This window comes from Perca flavescens, chromosome 6, assembly GCF_004354835.1.
Source record: "Perca flavescens isolate YP-PL-M2 chromosome 6, PFLA_1.0, whole genome shotgun sequence".
In the NCBI taxonomy this organism is placed as follows: domain Eukaryota; kingdom Metazoa; phylum Chordata; class Actinopteri; order Perciformes; family Percidae; genus Perca; species Perca flavescens.
Genome location: NC_041336.1, coordinates 23,261,071 through 23,287,365, shown reverse-complemented (window position 1 = coordinate 23,287,365; position 26,295 = coordinate 23,261,071). Strand labels below are relative to the sequence as shown.

At 43.2% G+C, this 26,295-nt stretch overlaps 1 protein-coding gene across 13 annotated transcripts; it reads right to left on the bottom strand.

Moving 5' to 3' along the window:
- Nucleotides 1-139: 139 nt before the first annotated feature.
- Nucleotides 140-26,295, bottom strand: phactr4b (phosphatase and actin regulator 4b). Of its 13 annotated transcripts, XM_028579937.1 has the most exons (17): nucleotides 26,155-26,254; nucleotides 25,679-25,777; nucleotides 23,690-23,893; nucleotides 19,415-19,529; nucleotides 18,667-18,711; nucleotides 11,448-11,618; nucleotides 11,047-11,127; nucleotides 9,550-10,068; nucleotides 7,912-8,268; nucleotides 6,379-6,510; nucleotides 4,830-5,346; nucleotides 4,163-4,455; nucleotides 3,833-4,031; nucleotides 3,569-3,624; nucleotides 3,062-3,123; nucleotides 2,842-2,979; nucleotides 1,689-2,671 (listed from the first exon to the last, which is right to left on the bottom strand). In XM_028579937.1, the coding sequence occupies exons 5-17, from the start codon at nucleotides 18,677-18,679 to the stop codon at nucleotides 2,489-2,491; spliced, it is 2,721 nt and encodes a 906-aa protein (XP_028435738.1). In that variant the 5' UTR covers nucleotides 18,680-18,711; nucleotides 19,415-19,529; nucleotides 23,690-23,893; nucleotides 25,679-25,777; nucleotides 26,155-26,254; the 3' UTR covers nucleotides 1,689-2,488. The 13 variants fall into 13 exon arrangements, with proteins under 13 accessions (XP_028435729.1, XP_028435738.1, XP_028435734.1 ...); XM_028579933.1 differs by lacking the exon at nucleotides 23,690-23,893 and having other exon boundaries at nucleotides 26,207-26,295; XM_028579931.1 differs by lacking the exon at nucleotides 23,690-23,893.

Below are 26,295 nucleotides of genomic sequence, written 5' to 3'. Positions count from 1 at the left end.
AAATGTACCTCGCCACCAGGTGTCACTGCAGCCTCATATTCTTATTTTAGAGGTCCAAATTTAAATATCCCCTACAAGTCTCCCCCTGAACACATCAATAGATAAAACAGGTCTATTGAGAGCCAGGAGTCATTGCACAGACCGTTCAAGGAATTGGAAGATTTTTAATTAGATCCAGATGTTACTATTTACAATTAAAAAGAAAACTGTCAGTCCATACAATCCCACATTCAATTAAAAAGTAACTTAGTTTTACACAAAGGTACACGTTCATTTTCCCATTCTTGTAGCATTTAATCATAAACTAATATTCTGTGCTTAAAAAAATAGCAACCTATAATACTTTTATATTTAAAATTTCTTTTCAAATGAAAGGAAGACAAGATATACACAAGCATCAGTTACTGTAAACCTATATCAACCTGTACACAGCATAGAGAACCCTTTAAGCTACTGGCCAGACAACAATACAAGATAAATTAATTCTGCATTTCAAAAGGTTCCAGCCAAAATGACTCCCTGTTGACCGTTTATACATTTTCTGATTTGTTTTGATAAATCCCTGATCTACACGCACATCAACTTACTCCTAGTATAGACACTACTAGCATGACCTTATTCAAAATGGCTACATAATGCATTACATGTTTGATCTTTAAAGGGAAGTACAAAAACTCATAAAAAAAGTATAAATGAAGAGAAATTATCCAGATCCAATGGCATTGGATTCTGCGTTGGCTCATGCAGTGGATTGCAGAAATCATCGATACGAAAACCAGTATCCTATAGTCCTTTAGGCATTGGTTATGTTGGCACACAAAAACACCAACAAGCCTCCTGACCTGCACTTTTTTTTTTTTTTTTTTTTATCTAGATTGACGCTTAAATGGCCACCTCACATAACAACCATAAATACAGGAAAGCCAAATAAAAAATAAAAATAAAAGCAGTCACTACTCGTGATCAAAATTACAATATAAAATATTATGTGCATTACAGAATATTTTGTAATTAGATCTTTCCAAGTTTCATTCTAAGGTACAACAATAGCAGTCTGTACACAATTTATATAAAACACACAATATCCCAGAGATGTCCAGTCCTATAACAGAATATCCCAGTCTTCATCCTCCAGCACGCTCTTGCTGCAGCCGTGTCCCTTATCTTTATTACTGTGTGGAGCATTATACGTCGTCATTATTATTACTATTATTGTATGTTATTACATTAACAAGATGAATTAGCTTTTCCATATAAAGTAAAGAAGAAAAAAGGCAACACAGAATGAGGCCGCATTAAAGGTTGTAACTAGATCCAAGTCCTTGAGGGGTACCACATAAAAGCAGAGTGAGAGTCAGCCCTGTAGATCCTCTGCCTCTTCCCCACATTATTGGCACGTGGTTCCCCCTGTCGTCCGGGAGAAATACTGCATCTGGTCCTCTCCCACCACCGCCTTAGTATAGTGAAAGCAATGTAGTGGGAGGGCGATGGACGGCAAGCGAGAAGCATTCTTGTTTTGAGTCAGTTCCAGGCTTTCCCTGATAATCTGTACAGTACATTCGGGAAACGTAAAAGGGTGCTCTGTGTGCATAGGGAGCAGCTTCTGGCCACACAGAGATCTTAAGTGCTTTATTATCCCCGAAGAGGATGGGTGGGGCTAAGGCCGATGGAACCTAAACAAAACAAAAAGATCCCATGAGCCATTGACAAACATTCATTTTCTCTTCAATTTATAATCCTTAAGATTTTCATGGAATAAAACCTCTGTATTTGATACTATTAATGGTCATTTATTTTTAGCACTAGCCATTCAATGTATTTACATTCTGTAATTACGTCTCTGTGTAGCAGTTTTCATTGTTAGTGGCGGGGTCCGCCATTCCCCTTCAGGATTTAATTTGCCTTTCCATGCACAAGGGATTCACACAATGCATGTATGTAACCCAGCTTAACCATTTAGGTTATCCCATTTACTGTATATCGGCCTCATTGTTTACTGTTCACTGTCCTAACGCTATATCAAGCTACTGCTAATGCAAACCCAACATTTCTGCTGCTGAATCACATTAAAAGTTTTTAGATGAAACAAGACGTGGCTTTTATTTAGATGCAGTTAGAGGAAACACAATGTATTTGTCACAGAGCATTTTTCGTCAATAGACAAGTTTTACAACATGGCAGGGAGTAATGGAACAAGAAGAATCCGCCACAGTGAGCCGTTAGATGAAGAGTTGCAGGAAACGGGCTGCACACCTCCAACGTCTTAGCAAGGTAACAAACTCCTTTCACCTTGCCCCGGTGTTGTGTAGAAAACTACTTGTGCACCATGAAATTGTTGTTCATTGCATGACGAACAAAAGGCTAATTGTTAACGAAATTCTTTATTAAATCAACATGAGTTTATTTGGTTGTGTGTAAGCAGATATGCCAGTTGCTATTCTGTTGTCCTTCTGACACAGTAGCTGCACACAGAGTATTTGCTGGAGTATTAAACCAAACTTGCTGTTACCATGGGAACCGCGGGTGTCCCCAAATCAACCAGGACTGAAATCTGAAGGATTATAATGTCAAGGTCCATCCGATAAAAGGTATACCTCGTGTAGATTCTGCTCTCTTCATGGACCTCCATTTCAGTGCTCTTATAATCGTTGAGCTCCTTCCGGATGGCCGCCTTGACGAAGCAACAGGAAAGAGATAGTTAGTGTGAACTTAAAAAGGAAACGTGCCAAACACTACGCTTGATGCTAATGTTACGCTAACATTACGTGAAAAACAATCCACTGCTGGGAGATTTGTTGGGATTGTTAAGTGCTTGCTGGCCATGGAAACCTGAATGAGTACCTTGTCAGCAGGAGTCAGCTTGGTCCACGGCTTTTCTGCTCTCCGATCATAGTCTTGAGCATCTGTGACTTCCACGTACTCGTGGAACCGCAGGATTTTTCTTGCCTGCAGTTCTGCAACTGTGGGTCTTTGACTCAGCTACAATAAACAGAGGTCAGTTTAATATCCAGCATATACTTGATTTGACACCGGGATGTCTGTTGTGGATGTGATGCCTCACCTTCCTGGTCAGCCGCCGCTTGATCTCTCTAACCTCAGCTTGCCTGTCAGCCTGATTTCTGGCTGAAAAGATAGAAGATAGTGAAGGAAAAAACAACAACAGAGCTTTATTTAGATGCTGCATGAAAGCCAGGCTTGATGTGCACCAAAAGGTAGAGTAAAATCAGTTTCCAAAATTAAACATCTGAACTGTAATCCATGTTTCAAACTGTCTTTCAAGTGTAAATTCTTGCTATTACTGCATGTATACAATTATATTCTTTGTACACTGAAGACCTGGCTCAACAATGTTAAAATGTGGCTTTATTCACATAAACAAGTAATACGTCATTCATGAGTAATTCATGGACTTGAGCTGTGATGTTTGTTAAAGCCCACAAAGAAATTAGACTAAACAAGCTAAAGAGCAGCAGACTCAAAACTGAATTTTCTTAATGAAGGCTTTATAAGGTCCAGTAATAAAAATAAATAAATAAAAGGACAAAGGAAAAAAACATTTGATACTAACGCTGAAGGATGTTTCTTTGCTCGAGCTCTTCAGCAGTGGGTCTCTGGCTAAGTCGTCTGATTTGGGAAGAAGAAAAGAAAAAAAAAAAAGTAGATGAACTATTTTTACACAGTTTTCACCAGTTTGTCATTCAGGCAATAAGTAGGACAAAGATCTAAGAAATGATCTCTGGATTTATTCAGGAAATGCACATTCACTATTGTCAGTTTAACAGGAAAAAAAGAAATGGAACATGCGCATAAGTGTGAGGACGTATGTACTTACCTTGTGAGTGCAGTGCCGATCTGTGTGCGGATGGCCTCCCACTGCTCCCTGCTCTGCCAGGTGAGGCCGGTCTGTCCTGGAGGCTGGTCCTCTCTGTTGCTCCTGTCCTGGGCAAACCTGTCCCTCTCTGGGGCACAGGGACGGCTGCTCAGCTTCAGAGCCAAGGTGTCCTTCCTCTTGACCCTGCTGGCCAGGGCACCTGGGTAAAATCCAAGCAGAGATGGGGTTTTGTGAAGGAGCACAAAAACGATGCAAGTGCTTTATAAAACTCTTGAAACTAAAAACAATAAATAACGTGGACATCTTTTCAGAAAACATGGCTATGCTTACTTAGTGGGGGCTCGTCCTCCTCATCTTCATCGGAGTCTTCATCTTTATAAAGCACAGGACCGTCTGAGTCGCTGTCCTCCCCATGCATGTCATGCTCTCCTTCCTCATCCTCTTCTACCTCGTCTTCCTCCTCCTCACTGCTGTTTCCACCTGGGATGACGCAAACACCAGCGTCTCCGATCAAGCATCTGCGACTCCGTGGCTCTAGCTCTGGCTGGGGGATCTCCCCATCGTACTCCTCCTCTTCCTCGTCATCTTCCTCTTCTTCCTCCTCTGAGTAGTCATCTTCAGATCTAATGGGAAGAAAAAATAAATACATAGACACGCATTATGGATACAGATGAAGCATCCGTTTGTGTGTATTTAACTAATTTATATGCAGCTTTTGCACTTGGCTGGCTTGGTTTTTTTATTATTATAATGTATCCAACCTTCAACATAATGTACTTTAGCCATACTAGGAGCCATATCCCACCCTTCTATAGACAGTATAACAACAATCAGGGGAAGATTAGCTCCAGGCTGCGCATAGCCACATGCAAAGCTGCATCTCATGTAGAAATACTTCTTCAGCTGCTTTCCTTGTCATGTAACCTTGGGATTTGGTCTTGACGGAATAGGTTTCCTTTACAAAAGTTCTTCCATTATCATGCATTTAGAAACTCACAGTTTTAGTGGTTGGATGCTGACAGGAAGTGGGCGACCACCTTGGTAGTCCGGAGGGGTTTCAAATAGCAGTGTGTGCGCACGCTGCGACCCGTCTGGATGCGGCTGAGCCGGGCCGGGACTGGACAGGGCTCGCTGGATCATGATATGCAGCGGGACGGGAGCCGGGCGCTGAGGAGACTCACTGGTCGGGCTTGGTGGGTCAAACAGCATGGGTATGGGTTGAGGCAGTGGGTGGGGGTAGGAGTGCTGATGGTGGAGGTGGTGGGCGTGTATGTGTTGGCGGGGAGGAGAAGGTGGTATGTGTGTTGGCAGGGGAGGGGAGGGAGGAGGGGGAGGCAGCTGAAAGCCCATGGGGAGGTTGCTGTGGTCCTCCAGAGAAAGAGGCGAGGGGATGATGGGATGGCTCGAGTCCTCCGTGTTGCGTTTGGTGACGGGGGTGGTCCTCTTAGGAGGCATAGGTGGAGAGGGCTTCGCTGGCACAAGACTGGCACCTCCAGTGGCTTGGGTGAAGTCACCTGCAAATGGAAAACAGTTAACACATCCAATCATATTGAAACAGTTCTAGCTTAGGCCTGTGAGTGAGTTGCTAGCATATTTTATATTTCCATGTATTTGTTCGCTGTGACATGTGCACATGCATCAGCCCTACATGTATGAAGCACTCAACATGACAGAATACACATGAACAAATATTTACTGAGATTACATGTCTGACTGAGCATTATTGCGTACATACAGTGTGTCAGAACATATGAATGCACGCACTGCCCTAACAAACCAGTGTGCAGCATTTGCCCCAGGTCACAGAGATGAGAAAGAAACAGACAGCCTACATGCTCTACACAGCCAGATTCTTAACCTGCCTTTAAACCTGGTTTATTCACATCTTTAAAGTGCAAAAAAGCTAAACAAACCCTCCAATTATTTGCATGCACATTTGTATATTTGCTATAGAATTCTTAAAACTCTGTAGAACAAGTTAATGCCACATTAATGTTAAAAGCCATAGCCGTGCTACTGAGGTGTAATAAGCTACCAGACCTGAAACATGCAGTAGATCTTCCTTTCTAAATTAAGTCAAGCCCTTATGTTAGAACCCTTTAGCCTTTCCATTCATCCATCCATTCATATCCACCCATCCATCCAAGTTGAGCTGAAGCTGAGTGGATTAGCACTATAAAATTCACTTAATGCATTGCAGGCCACAGCTAGAACCTGCTCAAGGCTATCCCTCATTCACATGCCTAATAAGAGAGTACAGCATTAAAAACATTCAACTGCTGCTCACTCACAGAGAAGTTGCCTCTCACGTACACAAAGCACCCAGCACACTCATTATCAGCTCATTATGTGCATGCGGCTCTTATATACCACATCCAAAGAAAAGCAAACAAGGTCAGTCAACAAGTTAAAAGGCATTGGGGGGGGGCGCAGAAACATGTTTGCAGCGAGAAAGGACGCAACATGATGAAGAACGCAGACTCTGAAGGGGGGCATTCCAGACACGGGCACCCTGGCCACAGAGATACCAGAGGGCATCCTTTTACCTGAGCGCAGGCCTCCAGCCCGCCGGCACAGGTAGACGGGTAGGGACAGGTAGACGTCGTAGTCGCACTCTCGCTTCCAGCAGGACCAGTAGAGCGGAAGCTGAGCATTCTCTCCCCCCTGCAGGGCGGAGACTAACAGGGAGGAGATGGAGGCCTTCAGCTGGAGTGTTTAATGAATGTAGGTGGTACTGTATACTGTTGTATTGAGGGTGTGCTATGAAGGAGGGGTGTTGCTGCCCTGAGTGCTCATCATTCTGTCTTTCCATTGAAAAGAAATTGAACCATATTGTGGGAAACCCGTTTATTTGTTTTCCTGCCAAGAGTTATATGAGAAGATCGATACCACGCTCACGGCTGTCTGTTGACTATGAAGCTTCAACCAGGAGAAAGCTTAGCTTAACCTAAAGATTGAAAGCAGGGGGAAACCACTAGCCTGGCTCTGTCCGTTAACAAAATCCACCTATCAGCAATTCTTAGCGTTGTTTCTCATTTGTTTAATGCATGCAAAAACTGAAGTGTAAAAAGCGGTTTTAGCTTAGCTAAGCTAACTGTCTTGAGGATGTAGCTTCATATTAAAAATGGAGAGATATGAGAGAATTTTCTCTCTTTAACTCTGAGCAAGAAAGCAAATGTGTATTTCCCAATTCCTTTAAAATATCAATGTTGAGTTTGAGACTTTGACTTCATGGACAGCTTCAGTAAACCATCAACAACTGCATCAACAGTTTTCTGTTCTATAAATTTAAGGTAAGATTTTTGATTGGCCTATTTTTGGTAGTCCAAAGCTTGTGAAGCTTAAAATGCCGTTTTAGTTTCCATGTGATAACCAATATAGCCGCAAGTGACGACTAACAGGACATCTAGTAATATTCTCCCTAATTTGACTAGTCACAGGCCTATCTAATGACATGACTGACAAATATGTGCAAAACAGCATATAATAACAAACAAAACCTGCATAATTCAATCACACACGCAACTAAAGGCATGACAAGAGGTGCACACATTTGTTAGATACCAAAAATCATCAAATCTGCTGATAAGCTAAAAATAAATCAGAGTATTAGGGAAAGATCCCAGATCAGACGAACCCACAGTAAAAAACAACCACCACCACCACCACTAACACTGCATCTGTGTGAGCAGCATTCCACAGCCACAAGAGGCCCTGTTATCTTCAGAGTGTAACATTCTGGGGAAAAATTTCCGCTAAAATAGTCCAGGCGTAATAGTAATTAGCTGGGGGAAAGCTGTTCAGATAACATAATTACCAGTGTGTGTGTGTGTGTGTGTGTGTGTGTGTGTGTGTGTGTGTGTGTGTGTGTGTGTGTGTGTGGCTAGCGGTGTTGAAGAGTTATCCTTGCCAACAGTTGTGCACTCACTCAGAAATGTACATATTTTATTCGTCTGCGGGAAAACTATAAGTGAACAGACATTTGAGTGAATGATGCCCACTTGTGACTGTTGATGTAGGTTGCATGTCATCATGTTGATATCCTCCATCACCCATCGATACTATTCAGCAGAACTTACCCAGCATGGTGGCGTTGCCCCTGTTCACAGGCTTGGGTGGGGGCAGAGGGGGCTGCTTGGTGCCATGAGAGGTGGAGGTCAGGGCTACACATGAAGACTGCTGAGAGGGCGCGCCGGCAGATGAGATGGACCGAACAGGTTTGGGCGCCACACCCGAAGCAGTGGAGGGAGAGCAGTACTGGGTCGTGGGGTGGTTGGATGGGGTTCGAGGTGGACCCTTGCTGCCAGGTTCGGGGGGGGAGGTCATCAGCCATTTTGGAGGCATGACCGACTGTTTCGGTGGCAGAGGTTCACGCAGGGTGTCCCGCAGGGCGTCGCGTAGGGCTTCTGGGTCAGGGACAAAATGGCTGTCTGACTCTATGAAAACACAATATCATGGGGATAAGAAAAAAAAAAAAAAAAGAAATTGCTTCCATGAAAATAACTACAGTAACAAAAATGGCAATCTGTATCCAACTGTAGTGCACACACACTATTCTACAGGGCAGGCATTTAAAAACATATCTTTTCCATTATTGAATTAGTGACATCTCATTATAAAATACCTCTCCACATGGCTATAAATGTTTTAGTTCACGGACTGAGCAGTGAGCCATTTTCTGCTGCTTCACCACTCGAAGCACTCCCTGTGATAGCACTTGTTTGAGAATTGCATTATCTAGGGATCAGCTTGTGAAGATAAACAGAGTAGGCGGCTGCAATTACCACCAAAACCCTGCCCCTCCCACTGCCCGCCCCACAGCACCCCCCAAGCGGCCCCCACGCTGCTGATGCTGCTCCCACGCCATTCTTCAAAGCTGCAGCTCTGAAGTTCAGGATTATTTATTTACTTTATCACTGTGACATCACACAACCAAGGAGGAAATAATTCAGAGAAAAGGAGGAAGTGAGCATGGAGGACAGACAGACAGACAGACAGACAGACAGACAGACAAGGAGATGTGACAAAGATAGAAAGAGAGTGGGAGAGGGAGAGAAAAGCAGCATCAGAGAGAGAAAATATCTGTTCTCCTGCAAATTGTCGATAGAAATAAATCTCTTTTCTTAGTAGGTCTGCATTGGCCTTTTCAACATGATGCATTCTGTTATCTTTACATTCTGTTCAGTTGTTGCAATCCCATGTTCCACATATGGATAATTTAGGTTTCCTGTCATCTTACCGACACACTTTTGTGCACAGGTACATAAGTGGTAAAAAACGAAAGTGGTTCACGTGTCAGATAAGTGAAACCTGGACAACTGAGATCTATAAACAGCAGAAAACACCATTATTTCTCAATGTGTAGTTCAGTAAAAAAAAAAAATCAATTAGCTGTGGCTCTTCACCAATTATCACTGAGCTGACAGTGTTAGCGTTAAAGGGCAACAATGGGTATAGTGATCGTGCCACATTAATTAGGAGAGAAGAAGAGAGGACGAGCTATTCCCTCATGTTCCTGAAAAAGAAGCGTAGCTGGAGCAGGGCCCCTGGGAGCCGACAGGAGCCTGTCTATATCTGGGAGGACAGCAGCACATAAGCCGGAGTGACTGATGAATCACCTACTATCTTCAAACATGTATGAAGGAGGTCAAGTTGTAAAATATACACATTCTTTGACTTGACCACAGTGAGGAACGCTCAACAGGGAAACGACTCACCTCTGCGGGCCCTTCCCTCCTCAGCAGATGCATGTCGAGGGAGTGTGGGCTTCCAGTCCGCTTCGGCAGGTCGACTCCTCCTGCAATCCTCCGATGGGGCCTTCTGCAGCCCGGGCCTCTTCTGCCCATCCTCAGGGTGAAGTCTGCCCCCACGTCTGCCCTCCTCCATCTGACCATGAATCTGGCCCTGCCAGACCAGGTTGGGCTTCCACTCGCCCTCAACATGTGCACGTGAGCCCATCCCTCCCGCTTTCCGCACATCTTCATGCAGTCCCGTGCCCCTGGAGCCCGGAGCTCCCCGGCGGTCTCCATCCGAAGGAGATCGGCCTTTGCGGTCGTCTGGCTGGGGGGCGTGCCAGGCCTGGTTCATCCTAAAGTCGGACTCTAAGGGGAGTTTGCCCTGGTTGCACGGACTCTTACCAACACTGACGACCCCTCCACCTCCTCCTACCCCAGCGCTCAAAGGCAGGGTGTGGCCGTTCTTCACGTAGTGCTGCTTCAGGTTTTGTGTATCTGCATCTAAAAAAGCCAGATAAAAAAAAACAACAACATGTGTCTTTGGGGAATACACTAAATATAAAAGCATAGAAATGACGAAAAAAAAAAAACTACAAATCTAAATATTTATTCAATCTAAATTATTCTAAATGTTTCATCCTGCCAATGTCTTTGTTGGATATTGTAGAATATTTTGGGAGTTTACTGTTCCCTCTCCCTTGAACCCAGATGTAATACAACAGAAAGGATGAAACGATAAGTCGATTAATCCATTAGGTGATCAACAGAATTAATCTACAACAATTTTTCATGTCATCCTTTAAATGCCAAATACTGTATCTGCTGGTTCTGGCTTCTCAGATGAGGGGATTTGCTGCTCGTCTCTTTATTTGGTTGTAAATTGAAAGCTTACTGGTTTCCAACTGTTCTTGTAATCTAGTAATTTAAAGTGGATACCTTGGGCCCTGAGGTATTGGGATGGGCTCCATGGTCTCACATGCTATAGACTGAGAAATAAATAAAAAATGAACAGAAATGAATCGATCATGAGAAGAATCTTTAGTGGCAGCCACATTCTACAGTAAAACAGGAAGGTGCCCTTAACCCAAGCCCTGTAGACAGAGTCTGTGTTTGTTGGTGTGATGAAGGAGCAGCTGTAGGTTTAATAAATGGGCTTCTGCAACAGCGGGGCCGGCATTAAGCTTGCACACACCCCTCCCAAAGCTATTTTGCTGCAGGGCACAATTCGTTCCACTTTTCCTCAGCTCTGGAGAGTGGCATGCCATTTTAAAAAGACATTACATTATTTTGAAAAACAGCAAGGTGAAAGTAAATTTGCCTTTAAGAAAATGTCTCCGACACCTGCTGGTTAGGAGGACAGTGTTCCTGCCATTATGTCCTGATGACTTAACAGAACTGTCCTGTGTGGGTGTGATAGCCTCAGGGCTGCTGCTGTCAGTTACAGGCACCTTTGTGCTTCGAGATCAGATGCACTCTTACCGTTGTCCGGGACCTCCTTCAGCACCCCTTGATCTATAAGCTCCTGCCGCGTGCGCCTTGTCGACATCTTTCTCTCCAGTTCTGCCGTCAATAAATAGAATGTACGTTACACACACACACTTTTCTTTTTCAAGGAAAAAAATATTGCAATAAAAACTGCATGCTCCAGAAGTCAAAGATGCAAGTTTAGAGATCTTCAACAGGATATTTTGTTGGCAGCTTATTGTCTTATTGTAGGTACACGGAAAACACTAGGAAAGCCAAAGGGGCCTGTAACATTCAGGCAGGAACACATGCATTGAGGAATTTTGATGAAAGCTGGATGTAACCGATATGGCCAGTGAGAAAGGAGGGGGGGGGGTTCATTCACTCTACAAACACAATGAGTTCATGCAACAAACCTTCTGAAGTTTCCTTGAAATTGTCGCTGCTTTTCTTCTTCCGCCACTTCCAGGGCTTGAAGATCTTGCCAAGGGTGGAGAACTTGCCCTTACGCTTTGGGGGAGGAGTGCTGTCCCCCGTGCTGCCCCCCTCTTCCACCATAGTGCTGTGGTGTTGCTCAGCTTCATCATCTAAAATAAAAGCAATTCTTTAATATAAATCCAAGTCTTTTAACCATACTTGTGCAGCTTAAAGCAAGACAGAGGAGCATGGAATATAGATCCACCAGCAGTCACACTATTCTGACAGAGGACATCTATTCCGACGGGCTCATCTGCTGCCTTTGTAAAGAGGGCCGTGTTCATTATGGCCGTTATTATCTTTAGCTGTTACTTCTCGGGGACTGAGTGTGCTTTGGCAGAGTGATGCTGAGAGCTCATGGACTCCTCCACATATCCACAGCTAACAGGAGAGGTCTGACGCTGGCATTCAGCCAGGATTTCACACTGTCAAGTGCTCACATTCCTTGGCTGGATGGAAACTAGTGCCTTATCAGCCTTTCAGCCCTCACTGCCTCTATAGAGAAGAGAGGCTCGCACATGGACGCAGCCATACAGTAGCCGAATGTATTGTAGTAGCGGCCCTGTTACATACAAGCAGACAACAATCAAGAAGCAAAACGTTTCAAAGAATGCTGATCGTTATGAGATGCCATTAAGGCTTAAAGTACTCCATTTAATGGTATTCTGCAGTCATGGTTACATATTGTGGGTTATGTGATTGACAGGCCAACTGACAGGGTGCTGAGCTCAGAGAGAGTTTCAAACGTTAGCTCTTCCAAGGCTGCTGTACTCAGCAGACATAATATTTACCAGTGGAGAGAGAATAGAGTCCGATTTACAACATCCAGTCTCATGCATGCACGCACACACACACACACACACACACAGGATGTATTTGCGACAATAATGCCTCGCAGTCTGATTCCCACAACAATATGCTCCCACACATTACCTACAATACTGATTTGGCATACCTAGCAGTCCAATAAAGAACGCAGGAGCGTAATGATAACAATAATACAATTCCTGGGTACAAACGGTTTTCGTTTGACACACACAGCAGGGATGTTAGGGTTAGCTGCGGACCAGCAGCCCTGGAGCTGTCATGGTTTCAGTATCTTGCTAAGGGACATATTTAGCATGGTGGACAGATGCTGACACAGGATTCAAAAGCATTTTTGCAGCTGAAGGACAGAGTCTTTAACCGCTGCTCCACACAGCCGCCTCAATGCTGCTGGCGGGGTAAAATTTGAACCGAATGCTTACATAGTTTTTAAAAGCCTGACCGTTGGTAAAACCTCCACAACAGTTTGAATCAGAACTGTACAAAATCACGCACTACTGCCAATTCAAAAAATGAGGCTCTGTTGTCAGGTCCTAAAAAGTTTCATTTTTGACAAGCCTTTCAAAGAACAGACACTAGTCTACCTGGAATAGGGGTGTTAAGCGTCCAGCTTCCATGGTGGCGGGACTTGAAACAGCATGCCATGGGGAGGCAGGAAGCATTCAAATTAACTGTCCTGTATATATCCCAACAGAAAATGCCAGAAGGACAAGTTGCAGAAAGCGGTTCCAAACTACAGCAGAGAGGCTCCGGGTTCAAGGGACATGTCCGCACCATGGAATCCAGCTTATCTTGGCGAGGTAGAAATCTGAGGATTCAGACCAGCTGCCATAACATCCAGATTAAGCATTGCTTAAGGCAGCCTGTGATCCAGAACTGAGGTTCTCACACAGCAGACTGCTCTGTCAGAGAGCCTCTGACACAGTGGCTCAGCTGAAGCCAGTGAAGCAGGATAAGAGCTGCCTGTGCCAGGCCTGCACACTCCAAAGCACTGCAGCGATGACGATCGCAGAGGACTCAGCCCATGCAGCAGGCATCTATTTAAAAAAGATAACTGACCATATACTTAGGAGGCTTGTACATTAGCCATGGATGCCTGAATATAAAAATGTGTCAATCCACAGAGACAAAAAAGTACAGTACGTCCAATTATCACATTCAAGAGAGCTGTAGATCCACTCAAAATTATTCTTCACAGATACAGAGAAAAACTCTTCCGACATGTCATTGTTTCAGCTGTAGTGAGAAGAGGTCTGGTGTGTGGTGGCACTACAGCTGTGTGTGACTGTGGGAGTGGGAATGGGAGTAAAGGGTAAAAAAGAGCTACAAAGAGAGAAAAAGTACAGAAGTTATTGGGTGGGGGGGGCAGCCTGGAAACACAGGGAGGAAACGGCACTCCACCCTGATTCTGTGACCGAGAACAAAGACAACCTCTTCCCCTCAAACTCAATAACACAGTCACACTGTACTGCTCATGGAAAACAGTGATGCAAGGTACAACACAGTAAAACTCATTAATATTCTGACTGTTAAAAGATGATACAAAACATATTTCAGAACAAGGCCAAAATCTCATCGTCATGCTCCGTAATCACGAGCTCTGCCAAGATAAGGCATACCAGTCAGGAAACATGGGATGTGTGTGTGTGTGTGTGTGTGTGTGTGTGTGTGTGTGTGTGTGTGTGTGTGTGTTCCTCTGACGTACTCACCCACCCCCACACCTACTACTCTCTCATACATCTCTGAGAGGCCAGATTTCCCTCTAACCTCATGATTCAATGAGTCATGGCAGGCTGGGTCAGGTGAGCGTATGGTTAAAGGAGATTGTTATTTTACAGGAACTGGCCTTTAGCCAATCTGCTGGCCAAGCCATCCTGATCACTTACACAAGACACCACCTTCCACGGGGTGCAATGGTTGGGAAATACCTCCAACCTCATTATAGCTCTAACCCTTTGCCAACCCAGATTATGAATTTTAATCTACTTAATTGAAAGCACACAAAGGAGTTATACTCACTGTGATCGCTTCTTTTTGAATCTTATATGCCCTAAAACCACTCAGCCATTTAAAAACCAATAGCTCGTGGCTGGGTTGGCTCAGTGGGTATAGCAGGCGCACATATACTGAGGTTTAAGCCTCGACGCAGAGGTCCAGGGTTCAAATCCGACCGGTTACAATTTCCTGCATGTCCCCCCCCCACTCACCTAGCTGTCCTGTCAAGTTTAAGGCAGAAAAGCCCAAAAAATAAAAATCTTTAAAAAAAAATATAGCACCACAGCAGTAAGTAAATACCATTAGAGCATGCAGTTTAAAAAAAGTAAGTCATTTTAATCTGTCCTACGAATTCACTACTTTATACTTTGTCAAACCAACGGTCAAGATCTTTAATTAAAGAGGAATTTTGTCTGTATTACACCCTGTAATATGCAAAACTACAATAATCAAAAGGGGGGAAATATATGAATTGATCAAAAATGATGTAAAACCTCTCAGTCTGCCACAATCTCCATTTCCAATAATCACTAAATAAATAAAATGTGTTTTTAATATCTAACTTTACTGAGAACTTTACTTTCTTGTGCACTGCAACATAAGAAAATAAGTGCGCAATACATGAGTGTATGAAAACACAGCTGAGATTCATCCACATGATCCCGGTGATTTAACATTCCTTGTGGTGGTGAAAGTGAAGGAGAGGGCAGAGAGAGAGAGAGAGAGAGAGAGAGAGGGCAGAGAGAGAGAGAGAGAGAGAGAGAGAGAGAGAGAGAGAGAGAGAGAGAGAGAGAGAGAGAGAGATTATACAATACAATCAATTAAACACTTATCTCTCTTCTATGCTTTAATTAATTGAAAAACAACCAAATAGTAAACTGATTTCATGCTGTGGATGTTGCGGTCCAGGAATGCACAACTGTGTTAAGTACACACAGAGTGCATGAGTGAGTCCAGAAACTCACCGCCATTGTTGTGTTGTTGTGGGTCCTGAGCTAGGGTCAGCACACGGAGGCTCTGTCCCATGATCCAGCCCCTGAGGGGCCTCTACCTGTCCTGCACCCAGAAACGTGCACACTACACTGGACAGCTGCACCTGCCTTCCTCCTTTTTTCAACAAAATCCCCTGGTCTCCTCTACCTCAGGTCTTTTCTTCTTCTGTGTTTCTCTCGTCTATCCGTCCTCTACGCCTTTGTAATCAGTCCTTCCCCCGTCCCTCCCTCACTCAGTCTCCTTAAGACCTTCCCTCCCTCCAGGAGTTGGACTCCCTCTCCCCCTCGCTCACTGACCCTCCCTCCTTGGCTCGTAACACAGGTCAGCATTCACTAAAAGATGCCGACCATTCCTGGCAGTAAGACCAGTAATGTTTTTTTTTATTATTTAATGTGTGTGCTGCGGTATGTGGTACAATGTGTGCATTCAATAATGTATGTCTAATGTAATGTATGCTATGTGGTGCAGTGGGTCTCACGAGAACAAGGACTTTAACGCTCTGATCTAGAAACAGAAAAACTAGAGTTAAAACCTCAGACCACATTGTATGCCGTGAAAACACACTGGCGTCAGTATTTTCTTGCCTCCCTAGCGCTGAGATGACAAGGAGAACAGAAGATATAGATACTGTCTGTATAAGCCACTCCTAAAATAGTAATGCATCTAACCTGACAAACAAAAACCTCAGTGTAGTCTGGAGCTGAAGAAAAGTGGAGCAATTTCAATCAATCAGGAGAAATGTTCCACAAAATCAGAGGCATGACTTCCTGCGGGGGCTGTGTAAAGGTCAAGTGTATCTAAGATGCTACCCTCTCTCAACATAAACAATAGACAAGAATCCCAGCAGCAACCATGGCACTGAACTTGGAGAAATGGAACTTGGAGGAATGAAGGCTCACAAGTCAATCTGACAAATAGGAAGATGAGTTAATCAAACATATGCTGCCGTTTTTATATCCAGCATTCACGCTAATATTAAGCTACTACTGAATAACTAAGAGAAGGTGTTTATCATGCCATGCACCTCTCTTAAAGTGCTCATATTATGCTCATTTTCAGGTTCAGAATTGTATTGAGAGGTTATAATCAGAATAGGTTTAAATGGTTTGATTTTCACAAAAGACACCATATTTTTGTTGTACTGCACATTGCTGCAGCTCCTCTTTTCACCCTGTGTGTTGAGCTCTCCGTTTTAGCTACAGAGTGAGGCATCTCACTTCTGTTGCATCTTTGTTGGGAGTCGCACATGCGCAGTACCTAGGTAAGGACTACTAGCCAGTCAGAAGCAGAGTATGAGAGCATGTCATGCTAGCAGCTAGGCGAGCATTATAACGTGTGTTTCAAAGTGACACACGTTCGTCACGGAAGTAAAGGCTGGACTACAATAGAGCTGTTTGGGGCAGTTTGTGAGCAGTGTTTTCTGTTGGAGATGGTAAGTCCCTTTGGGTTGGACTTTGGGCTTTTCACTTTGTAAACATATAACGTGCACAAAAAAAGATATATAACACAATAAAGGAAAGGGAAAAAGCCAAAAGGCATTATAGGAGCACTTTAATGCCTCCAGACACCATTTTATACACATCTCCAAGTCTCTTATAACAATTTGTCTTGGAGGCATTAGCGTGACTTTGAAACATGTTTGCCAAGGAGAGCTCGGCCCTGTTTGGGGCTAGGAAAGAAAGAAAGAAAGAAAGAAAGAAAGAAAGAAAGAGATTTCTCTAAACTAGAAGAAAAGAGCACAGACTGGACCCTGGCCTTGAATTAGTGCTTTGATTCCTTTTGAGGTTTGTGCGTCTTCAGAAAACCTTGTCTGAGTGCTCCTCAAAGGAATCCAGAGCATTGAGCTGTGTCATTATGCCTGGATAGATCAGAGTTTTCTGAGCGTTTGGCTGCATCTTGAGCTGTTTCTAAAGATGGAGAGATAGTGTGTTCGGCAGCGTTCCTTTTCTCTCCCTGTGCCCCAAATACAGCCTCCACACCGGGCCGGCTTCCAGAGAGAGCTGAGCCAATCCACATGAGCCCAGAACCTCTTGGCCTGACCTGGATAACAGACTGGGCCAGGCCACTTCAGCAGGCACATAGACTGAAGCAGGTACACACATACGTGCACATACACAGCCCCGTCCAACACGGGGAGAGTATGGAACCTATGGGTGGTGCTATAAAGCTATGTGTCACTGCTGCAAGGGAGTCTTTTTTCAAACGTCTAAACATATGCTTCATATCTTTCTTTAAGGACATGGTTTGAACCGCTTATCTGTATGGACATTGTCTTTGATAAGAAAGTAAAAAAAAAAAAAAAAAAAAAGATACACTGAACACCAGCGTCACAGGGATAAAACGAAGAAGGACAGGAGAGAGAACGGGCAGTTATTTCACAAACGTTAGTAAGCTGTTCAACGACAGAAAATGGGCTTTCTTCGCAAGCATTAGATGAGAAGATCAATACCACTTTGTGTCTGAAGGGTAGATGTGAAGCTACTAATAGCAGCTAATTAGCTTAGCTTAGCACAAAGACTGGAAACAGGGGGAAACTGCTAGCCTGGCTCTGCCCAAAAGGTAACAAAATCCACCAGGAAGTGCACCCGGCCAAGTAATCTGGCACATAAACCCCTGTAAAACAACACATTGTCATTTTTAATCTTCTTTTCTTTTTTTTAACGGATTAAACAAATGAGATATGTGTTAGTCAGTGAGCTTTAGAGGTAATGGTGGGCAGATTTTGTCACCTAAGGACAGAGCCAGAAAAGCCGCTTCTCCCTGTAAACGCTCTATATGCTAAGCGGCTGCTGCCTGTAGCTGCATGAAATTAATTTTGAATGGCTTTTATTATGAAGTAGCCACAGGAAGTGCTAGGCAAAAGTCACTAGGGATGGCTTAGCATGTGCACATTTGGGCATTTTTAACTGCCTTCTTTTTGGCAATTACTTTTATAAAAAGAGAAGTGGTTAACTGAAAAGCTACAGGTGACGGTGAACCACCACATACACATCAACGGAAACACTTCCCTTTTCATTTCAAAGCAGTTGAGCAACTCATATTCTCAAAGTCAAACTTGCAAAACAAAAAAGTGTAACTTAAACAAAGGCGCAACAGATATTCACTGAACCATCTCTTCTGCAACACACATAACAACCAGACCTTTGCCAACCAGGGAAAACCCTGAAAAGCCAAGCTTTGGGAGGGGAAACTGATCCCCAATCAGGCCCTGAGGTTGAGAAGATGTGTGGCTGGAGTCCTGAGTGGCTCATAAAACGCGCAGCGACTAGACAGGCCCCATAAACACAGTGGATCTACAGCTCTCTCCACAGCATTAACACCACACTTAAACAACTTGGTACTCACCACGATTTTCCATTACAGAGTTTGAGGCACACCAATCAACGGTTCCTGAAAAACAACAGTTGGAGCATCAACACCCGTCTGAGATGTGAGCTGAGACACACTAGTTAAACCAGTGTAGTAGTAGTAATTCAGTTTTTCCTCAAACTTGGATTTGCAAGTGATGCTCCAAAAAACATCAACACTGTGGTCTTGGATTCATAAGCTATTTAGTCATAAATTATTCCATTAAAATTCCTTAAAGCCATAATTAATCTTCGCAGTTTAAAAGTATCTGAAGCATTTAACTCAAACTGATCTGGCAAAGATAAACCCAATGATCCCAGACCACTTTCAAACCAAATTTAAAATCAAACCATGTGTAGTTTTTAGCTGAATAAAGCACATATAGTATTAAATACAATATATCAATCATTATGTAGAGAAACGTTTTTACTAGATACTTAATATCTGTAGTTTTTTAATCTTTAAATATGATGTTTGTGGCACTGTACTCATTAAAAAAAAAAAAGTGTGTTTAGATACACAGCGTTTGGCTTGGCTGTGTGGCACCAGTGCACGGAGCTTCTTGCGGAGCAAAGCAGGATCTCGGCAGACCTCTGCTCCTCTGTGCACTGGCACCACGGAGGAAAGCCAATCACCGTTCGTCTAAACACACTACCCACACAAATATGACACAGAGCTAGTTTAAAATCAGCAAAGCATCCCTTTCATTGTGCATTTGTGTAAATATAAAAAGATATAGACATACACTATAGAAAGTCATGGGTGGGGCGGGGGTGGTTAAGGTCCTCAGCAGCAGTATAACAGTATTTGTTCAGGTCTCCAGCATGCTTAAGATGGCAGCTCCCCCCATCTTAACCCCTCTGATAAAAGAAAAACAAACAAGATTAGATCATAGTCAGTTATAAAATGAAAGCATAGCAAGAAGACAATTAAACCAGAATGGTCCTAATAAGTAAGATTCCATTTACACTTGACAAAGTGTGATCTGCATTTTGATATTTTATGTGGATAGAGAAGAATACAAAGTGTAAATGGGCTCTAAAAGACTACAGCATGGAGAGGACATCAAGCATGATCTAGGAACCTAGACTGTTTTGCAACAAAATTGTCTACATTCCCTTGTACGGTCAGTGTAACGCTTATCAGTTAAATTTTTCTAAGCACAATCGGACATTTGGAAAAACAGAAAAATGGGTTCAAATCCAATTTTTCATTTTTTTTCCACCTTGACAAATTAAAAAATTTGATCTTGAACCGGTTTTTCCAATTTTCTGAGCTCCAATTATTCAATACTGCAATGGTATTCTCTTCCTCTACTTTGCAGAATATGCACGTCATTCACTGCATACAGACCAAAATGAAAAACTGACTTTGGGGTCAGAAGTGCTTGCAACTGATGGTTTTGAGTGGGGGGGCAGGGCGTAGCTAGGCGGAATAATTTAAGTATTGAATAATTGGAGTTCAGACTCAATTTTGTAATTTTCTAAATTTCTGATCCTCTAAATAAAAACAGAAAATTGGAAAAACAGGTTAAAGATCCAATTTTTTTATTTGTCAAGGTGGAAAAAAATGAAAAATTGGATATTGGAACCCATTTTTCTGTTTTTCCAAATATCCTTTTGTGCTTAGAAAATTGAACTGATAAGCGTTACACTGACCTTGTACATACTGCATTTGAGTCTTGGACAGAGTGAAGTAGAGAAAACAACAAAGGCCTTTAGAAACAGACAACATATGAAACCTCAACGTGTAAGAAAATCTCAGAACAGTTTGGTAAAACCTTAAGTAGATGTACCACAGCAGATGGTCATCTTAAAAAAAAAAGAAAAAAGAAAAGACAATGATGCTACAGTGATCCTCAAAATTGGATGACTGAAGCGTGAATCGATATGTGTTACATCACGCTGATGGTAGTGTTAAAGTCTCATGGGAGACACTTCACTCAGACCTTTGGTTCCAACCGGGCATTGTTTGAACTAGTCGTGGGTAAAAAGTCAAAATGCTCTCATCGCAACACTTAATTAATGTAATTAAACACTTTTGTTGGCCAAGTGCGTCACTTCAACCACAAAGTGATCCTTTAAAGTACATGAAGTGGGCAATTCATGTATTGCAGAAAATAGTTTTATTTTATTGTAGTTACTGACTAAGCTGGCAAGCAAATATCTTAGAAGTAGGGTTTATTATAAAAAATATAATATAAGGGGTGCCTGGATAGATCACCTGGTTGAGCCTGCGCCCCATGTAGTAAGGCTCAGTCCTTAACGCAGCAGCCCAGGGTTTGATTCCGACCTGCGGTCCTTTGCTGCATGTCATTCCCCCTCTCTCTCCCCCCTTTCATGTCTTCAACTTTCCTCTCAAATAAAGGCCTAAATATGCCACCCCTAAAAAAAAAAAAAAAAAAAAAAAAAAAAAAAGTCTATGTATGTACGTACAGGTATGGACAGAGTCAACTGTGATTTAACTCAGACACCAGACAAAGGATGTTAAGAACTATATTTCCAGTGCATCTTACACTGCAACACTACAGGTTCCCATAAAAGAAACTAAGAAAATGAGCTGTCTTTACTTTTCTGCACCTACTGGACCTGTTGCATGTGCCCATTTGTTGAGAATGGAAATATCAACATCTGCTCATCAGTTCAAAGAGAACAGAGGATGGGGCATAACTTCTAGGATGAAAAGGCAATAGAAAGTGGTGAATGATGCATTTCTTGTAGTACTGATATAGCTGCAAGGATAAGTCCATCGACAGAGAATTAATATGCAACTACTGATAATCAATTTATTGTTTGTCATTTTTTAAGCAAAAGGGCCACACTTGCTGGTTCCTGTTTCTTAAATGTGAGGATCTGCTGCCTTGCTGTGTTTTACATCATTGTAACTTCAATTTTATATTTAAGCTATTTAAAGAAATAACTTTGGTCTCTAGGGAATTTTCATGTGCATTTTTCACTATTTACATGGATTTTATAAGAATTAGTAAGAACAAAAATTATAAAATAATAATTAAATTAAAATAGCTGCAGCATAAGACTTCACAGCATCAGAATGCACTGGAGTTGACCATTCTTTGCAATAAAATAGCTTTGGGGCAAAAGAAACACAAGCACAGACATTTGCCTTGCATGAGAAAACAAAAAGCAAATAATGTGAGAAATAAAATGCTGGTTTTAACTACCAGTGAAAAAAGTGCATATGACCCAAAGTCAAACCCTAAATGAGACCACAAAATGCCTTAAGTTCCTTTCTCAACACTGATGAATTTCAATGCAAAGTAATTCTTCTGATGGTCCAATAGCCCTTCATATCAGCTTACATTACTGTGAATTACTGGTCTAACCAAATTGCAGCATCTTTGTCCTGCGGGTAAACATTACTTTCAACGAATGGCAAGATAAGAGCAAAAGTGCCTTTAGACTCTGTGATGGATTTCAGGCCACCGGAGGCCCTTTGACAAGACTATTAACGTAATCGATGATCAATATCCTGCCTAAAGTAATGCGCCGTTTGTCCAAAGCACATGTGCAGCTGTACAATGATGTGATGCACAAGTAAACTCAGAAACTGTTTCCTACATATACGCTTATATTGCTGTATTTTTCTGTGTTCCTCTTGAAGGCCAATTTACTGGCAGGGTCAAAGGGGAACTTCCCTATCAAAAGAAGAAGCCTGAGTAACAAACAACAATATCCCGTCTAAAAAAATAAAAACATATGAAATGGGCTATAAAGTATTGTAGTGTTTTGAGCCGTCTAAACCGACTGGAGGAGAACCCTAACAACACAGAGAGGAGGCAGATGTATTCGTGGTCTGAGATGATTTTTTTTACACTTCCGCCCAGTGCCACAGCCTTGGCTAGATGACTCAAAATAATCGAGCTGAGTGGTGAGCGTTTCGCTCTATCCAGGGAAAGAGAAAATATCTTTGGTGTCTGAAAGTGCGAGCGGATTTGAGGCAGTGAGGGGGTAGAGCTGCAAAAACTGAGAATTTTCCACCATTGCAGCCACAACCTCACATGTTATGTATGCATAACAATTGCACACATTGCTGCACGTTAACTCCAGACGATCCAAAAAAAAAAAAAAAAAGTAGCTTAAGTAGATACATTCCACTATCCAACATACTGTGTTTCACTTGCTGTTTCTGTCACGCTCACAGCCAGTCTCCGAATGTGCCCATAAAAAAGGGATGCTGATGGCCTACTTCCCTTTTGGGTTTTTAACCCTCTACGTGCTCTCTGCCGTACAGAACAGATCAATATGAAAGTGATGAGTCGGTCTAAACTGCGCAAGACCCTCTGTCGCTCACTGTCATGAAAGGTATTTTCTCAGAAACATTTTGACAGCCGCCGCAAGTCACTTCAAAGTGTTGGGCAAACAAATCGAAGAAGACATGACGCACACAACTAATTAACCACATAAACACCCAACTGGAGCTTAAATATTCTGACAGAGAAGTAAATAAATGAGTCAGAAAGTTACATTCCCCCCCACCTCATCAATCACTACTCCTACTATAATCTTGTCCGCAACTCTATACAATCAGGATGAACTACCTCGTTTGAAAACTCTTATTACAAACCCACATCCTTTTCATAAATGATACCAACTGGGATGTTGTCCTCTTCCCATCTTCCGTCCCACAAACACACTCACCGGGAATGAGAGCCGCCAATCAGGTATGTGAAAGTAGCCGTTACAGACCGTCTAGATGTCCCGACTGTAATCTTCTGTGGGGCGCACACACCCTCACTGGCGCACTCTACTAGTGCTGATTCAATTACAATGGGAGCGAAAACGGCAGCAGCTGGCTGGGTTATGCCATCTTTAAATAGCAGTGTCGTTCTCACTCCAGGGCCCGGGTTTTGGACACACAAAGCCACCAAGTCAGTGGAGGAAAATCATTGACTCCACACTTAAGACTTAGGAAAAAAAGTGTGAAGTTACAATAAACACTGCATAACTGATTTAATAGCAGTAGGTCCTGAGCCGGGTGGACTGAGCTGAAGCATACTTACAGGCCTGCTCCAGGGAGGTATCAATGATAGATGTGTATCAGAAAAGGTTACCGCTGTTCGGAAAGCAAATTCAGACCAGCAGTCTCTTTGCTTGGACCTTTCTGCAGCGTGTATCCAAGCAGCACAGTTTGCCCACTGCACTCCGAAATGGATGGACGAAGGTGTCTGTTCCCAATCCGGGCCGGGTGATCGTCATCACCGAGCCTGCCCCAGAAAAGCATAATTCACCACAGGGACCAGTGGCCCACATCTTTTTTTCTTTTTTTAAACAAGGAGCCCAAAATGTTCCTCGCCTTTGCTAAACTTTTTCTTTGTCAGAGTCCCCCCCATCTGTGCAAAGACTGCACTGCAGGGATGACTTACCACCATGCAAGAAAATGCATCTTCACATCTTTACTACGACGGTAAATGATTAGCAAGCATTAACATGGCACATATTTTGCTCACTTTACACTCAGCATCTCACAGGGAACAGAGGCTATTCACCTCTGTTCCCTGCCTGGAAGAAAAGGAGGGGGGGAGGGAGGGGGGGCATTTAGCTGAGAGCTCCGGAGGAATCTCAGGCACAGATCAGTCTCATCTGTGGTCTAACCGAATCAATCTGGCCCAGCTGACAGCTTAACCATCAGTGGTTGCCTCTTAATGCCCCATTAAAGGGGAGGGGGGGGGGGGGTACTGGAAAGAGCTACAATACAAGCTATGAGGCAGCATTTTTTTCCTTGGAAGAGAAAATTTACTTCAGGAGCTATAATGCCACAGGCAGATGAAACCAGAGGAAATGCATGTTGCTGTAAAGGAGAAGAGATGCACCTGACCAGACTACTGGCCAGGCTTTAAGAAGTCTACATGGGCCAAATAAACTTGGCATAAATACAATAAAAAAAAAGAGATGTAGACAGTAATACCACAATTATGAACACATACACACTTTTTATGCCTGTTGAACACACACACTTATAAAAAAGAACTTCTATCATGAGACAGTAGCTAGGTTTTCTAGTCAAAAAGTGGGCCAACTCTGAATAAATTGCTGTGTATTCATTTTAGCACCCAATATCTTAGAATGGCCTTGAGGACCTCCACTCTCCTCAGTCACTAATACAACAACGATTGACAAAAAACAAATGAAAATACGTTTTAAAATAAAAAGCTATAGGCTGCCATCTTCCATCTGTGCCCAAACAATCCATGTCCTAATTTGATTTAAATGGAGCGCTGATTTCTAATTGCATCGCCGAGATTAGACTGACCATGACTTAACCGCTTCCTTTCCTGAGGCAAGATTTCAAAATTACCTGAGAGGTTGAACGCGGTCTATCGCGCGAAAGGCATCACATTAAAACAGCTGTTACTGCCGGCAGAAGGAGAGAACGGAGCGGTGTGTGAAGCTACGGGCTTTCTACACGGATCGGCCTCCCTCTCCGCGAGAGGATCTCGCGCCAGTGGACTCAAGATGCTGATGAGTGACTGATGAGAGAAGAGAAGAGCAGGGTCGAGCCAACCGCAGCCAGCCAGCACGGCAACTTCCTGCCACACCTTTCAAAATAAGTCACTAAACGCATTTTGCGACGTTTTGTGCAAGCACAATTTACATTTAAAGCAAATGAGGTGGAATTTGTCATGCATGGGTTTGCTGTTGCCGCTCATATTTTAGTCAATTGCTTTTAGCGTAGCCTATATGGAGATAGGTCTTGCGGTTGATATCCATGTGCCAACCTTTTAAATGAGCTAATTAATAGGCTACTTTGAAGCTTGGAAGGGCTTCTAGCTTTAAAGCCCTGTGTAATCCTGCGCCAACAACTTAAAAAAAAAAAAAAAAAAAACACGAAACTGATAGGTTTTCCAATTCAAGCAGCATCCCCTTTCTGATAGCTGCAGACACAAATAACACATGTAGCCTAGGGGGAAAGCGTTTCTAGAGGCCTGTAGGCTAAATGTCTTTTGCCTCAAAATGAGGCGCAGTAATGGGAACAAATCCGGCATACAGACCTTTAAGGTGCATCCCAGTGACGGAGTCATCAGACTACAAACATCGATACGCCATCTACATCCCGGAGATCACACGCATCCTTTGTTGTGCATGGACGCCTGTGCAGAGATCAGTAGAAAATGGAGTTTCAGGTGGTGAAAAAGCAGCAGTGATTTCAGCGACAACGGAGCACAAAAACATTCATTCTAGGACACCCAGGTGGTGCAGAAAACCAAGGTATTTACAGGCGATACTGCACCGTAAACGTGCAATTTGCTCGTGATGCCGGCTTGTTTTGCATCGGCCAAGTTGGAGCGCAACTTGGTCATTGTCTCCGAAGAAATCTTCCCTCCAAACTCAGTCAGTCAGTGTGGCTTATTTGCTCCCACATGACCTCAGCAATCACATTACCTCTCTCCTGACTCACCCTCCTCCGCCTCCTGCTTTGAAATTAGTTACAGCCGATTTAAAAATAGCAGCCCGGTCATTTCCTCACCTCACACTTTCCCCCTCTTCCAGTGCCCGGTCCAAACATTTTACGCACTTACCGGAAACCATCCCGAGCTGGGCATCTCGGTACCGGTAGTTCTCCCTGGAAGCTGCAGCTCCTCTGTGGGCGTTGCAAACACGGCTCTTC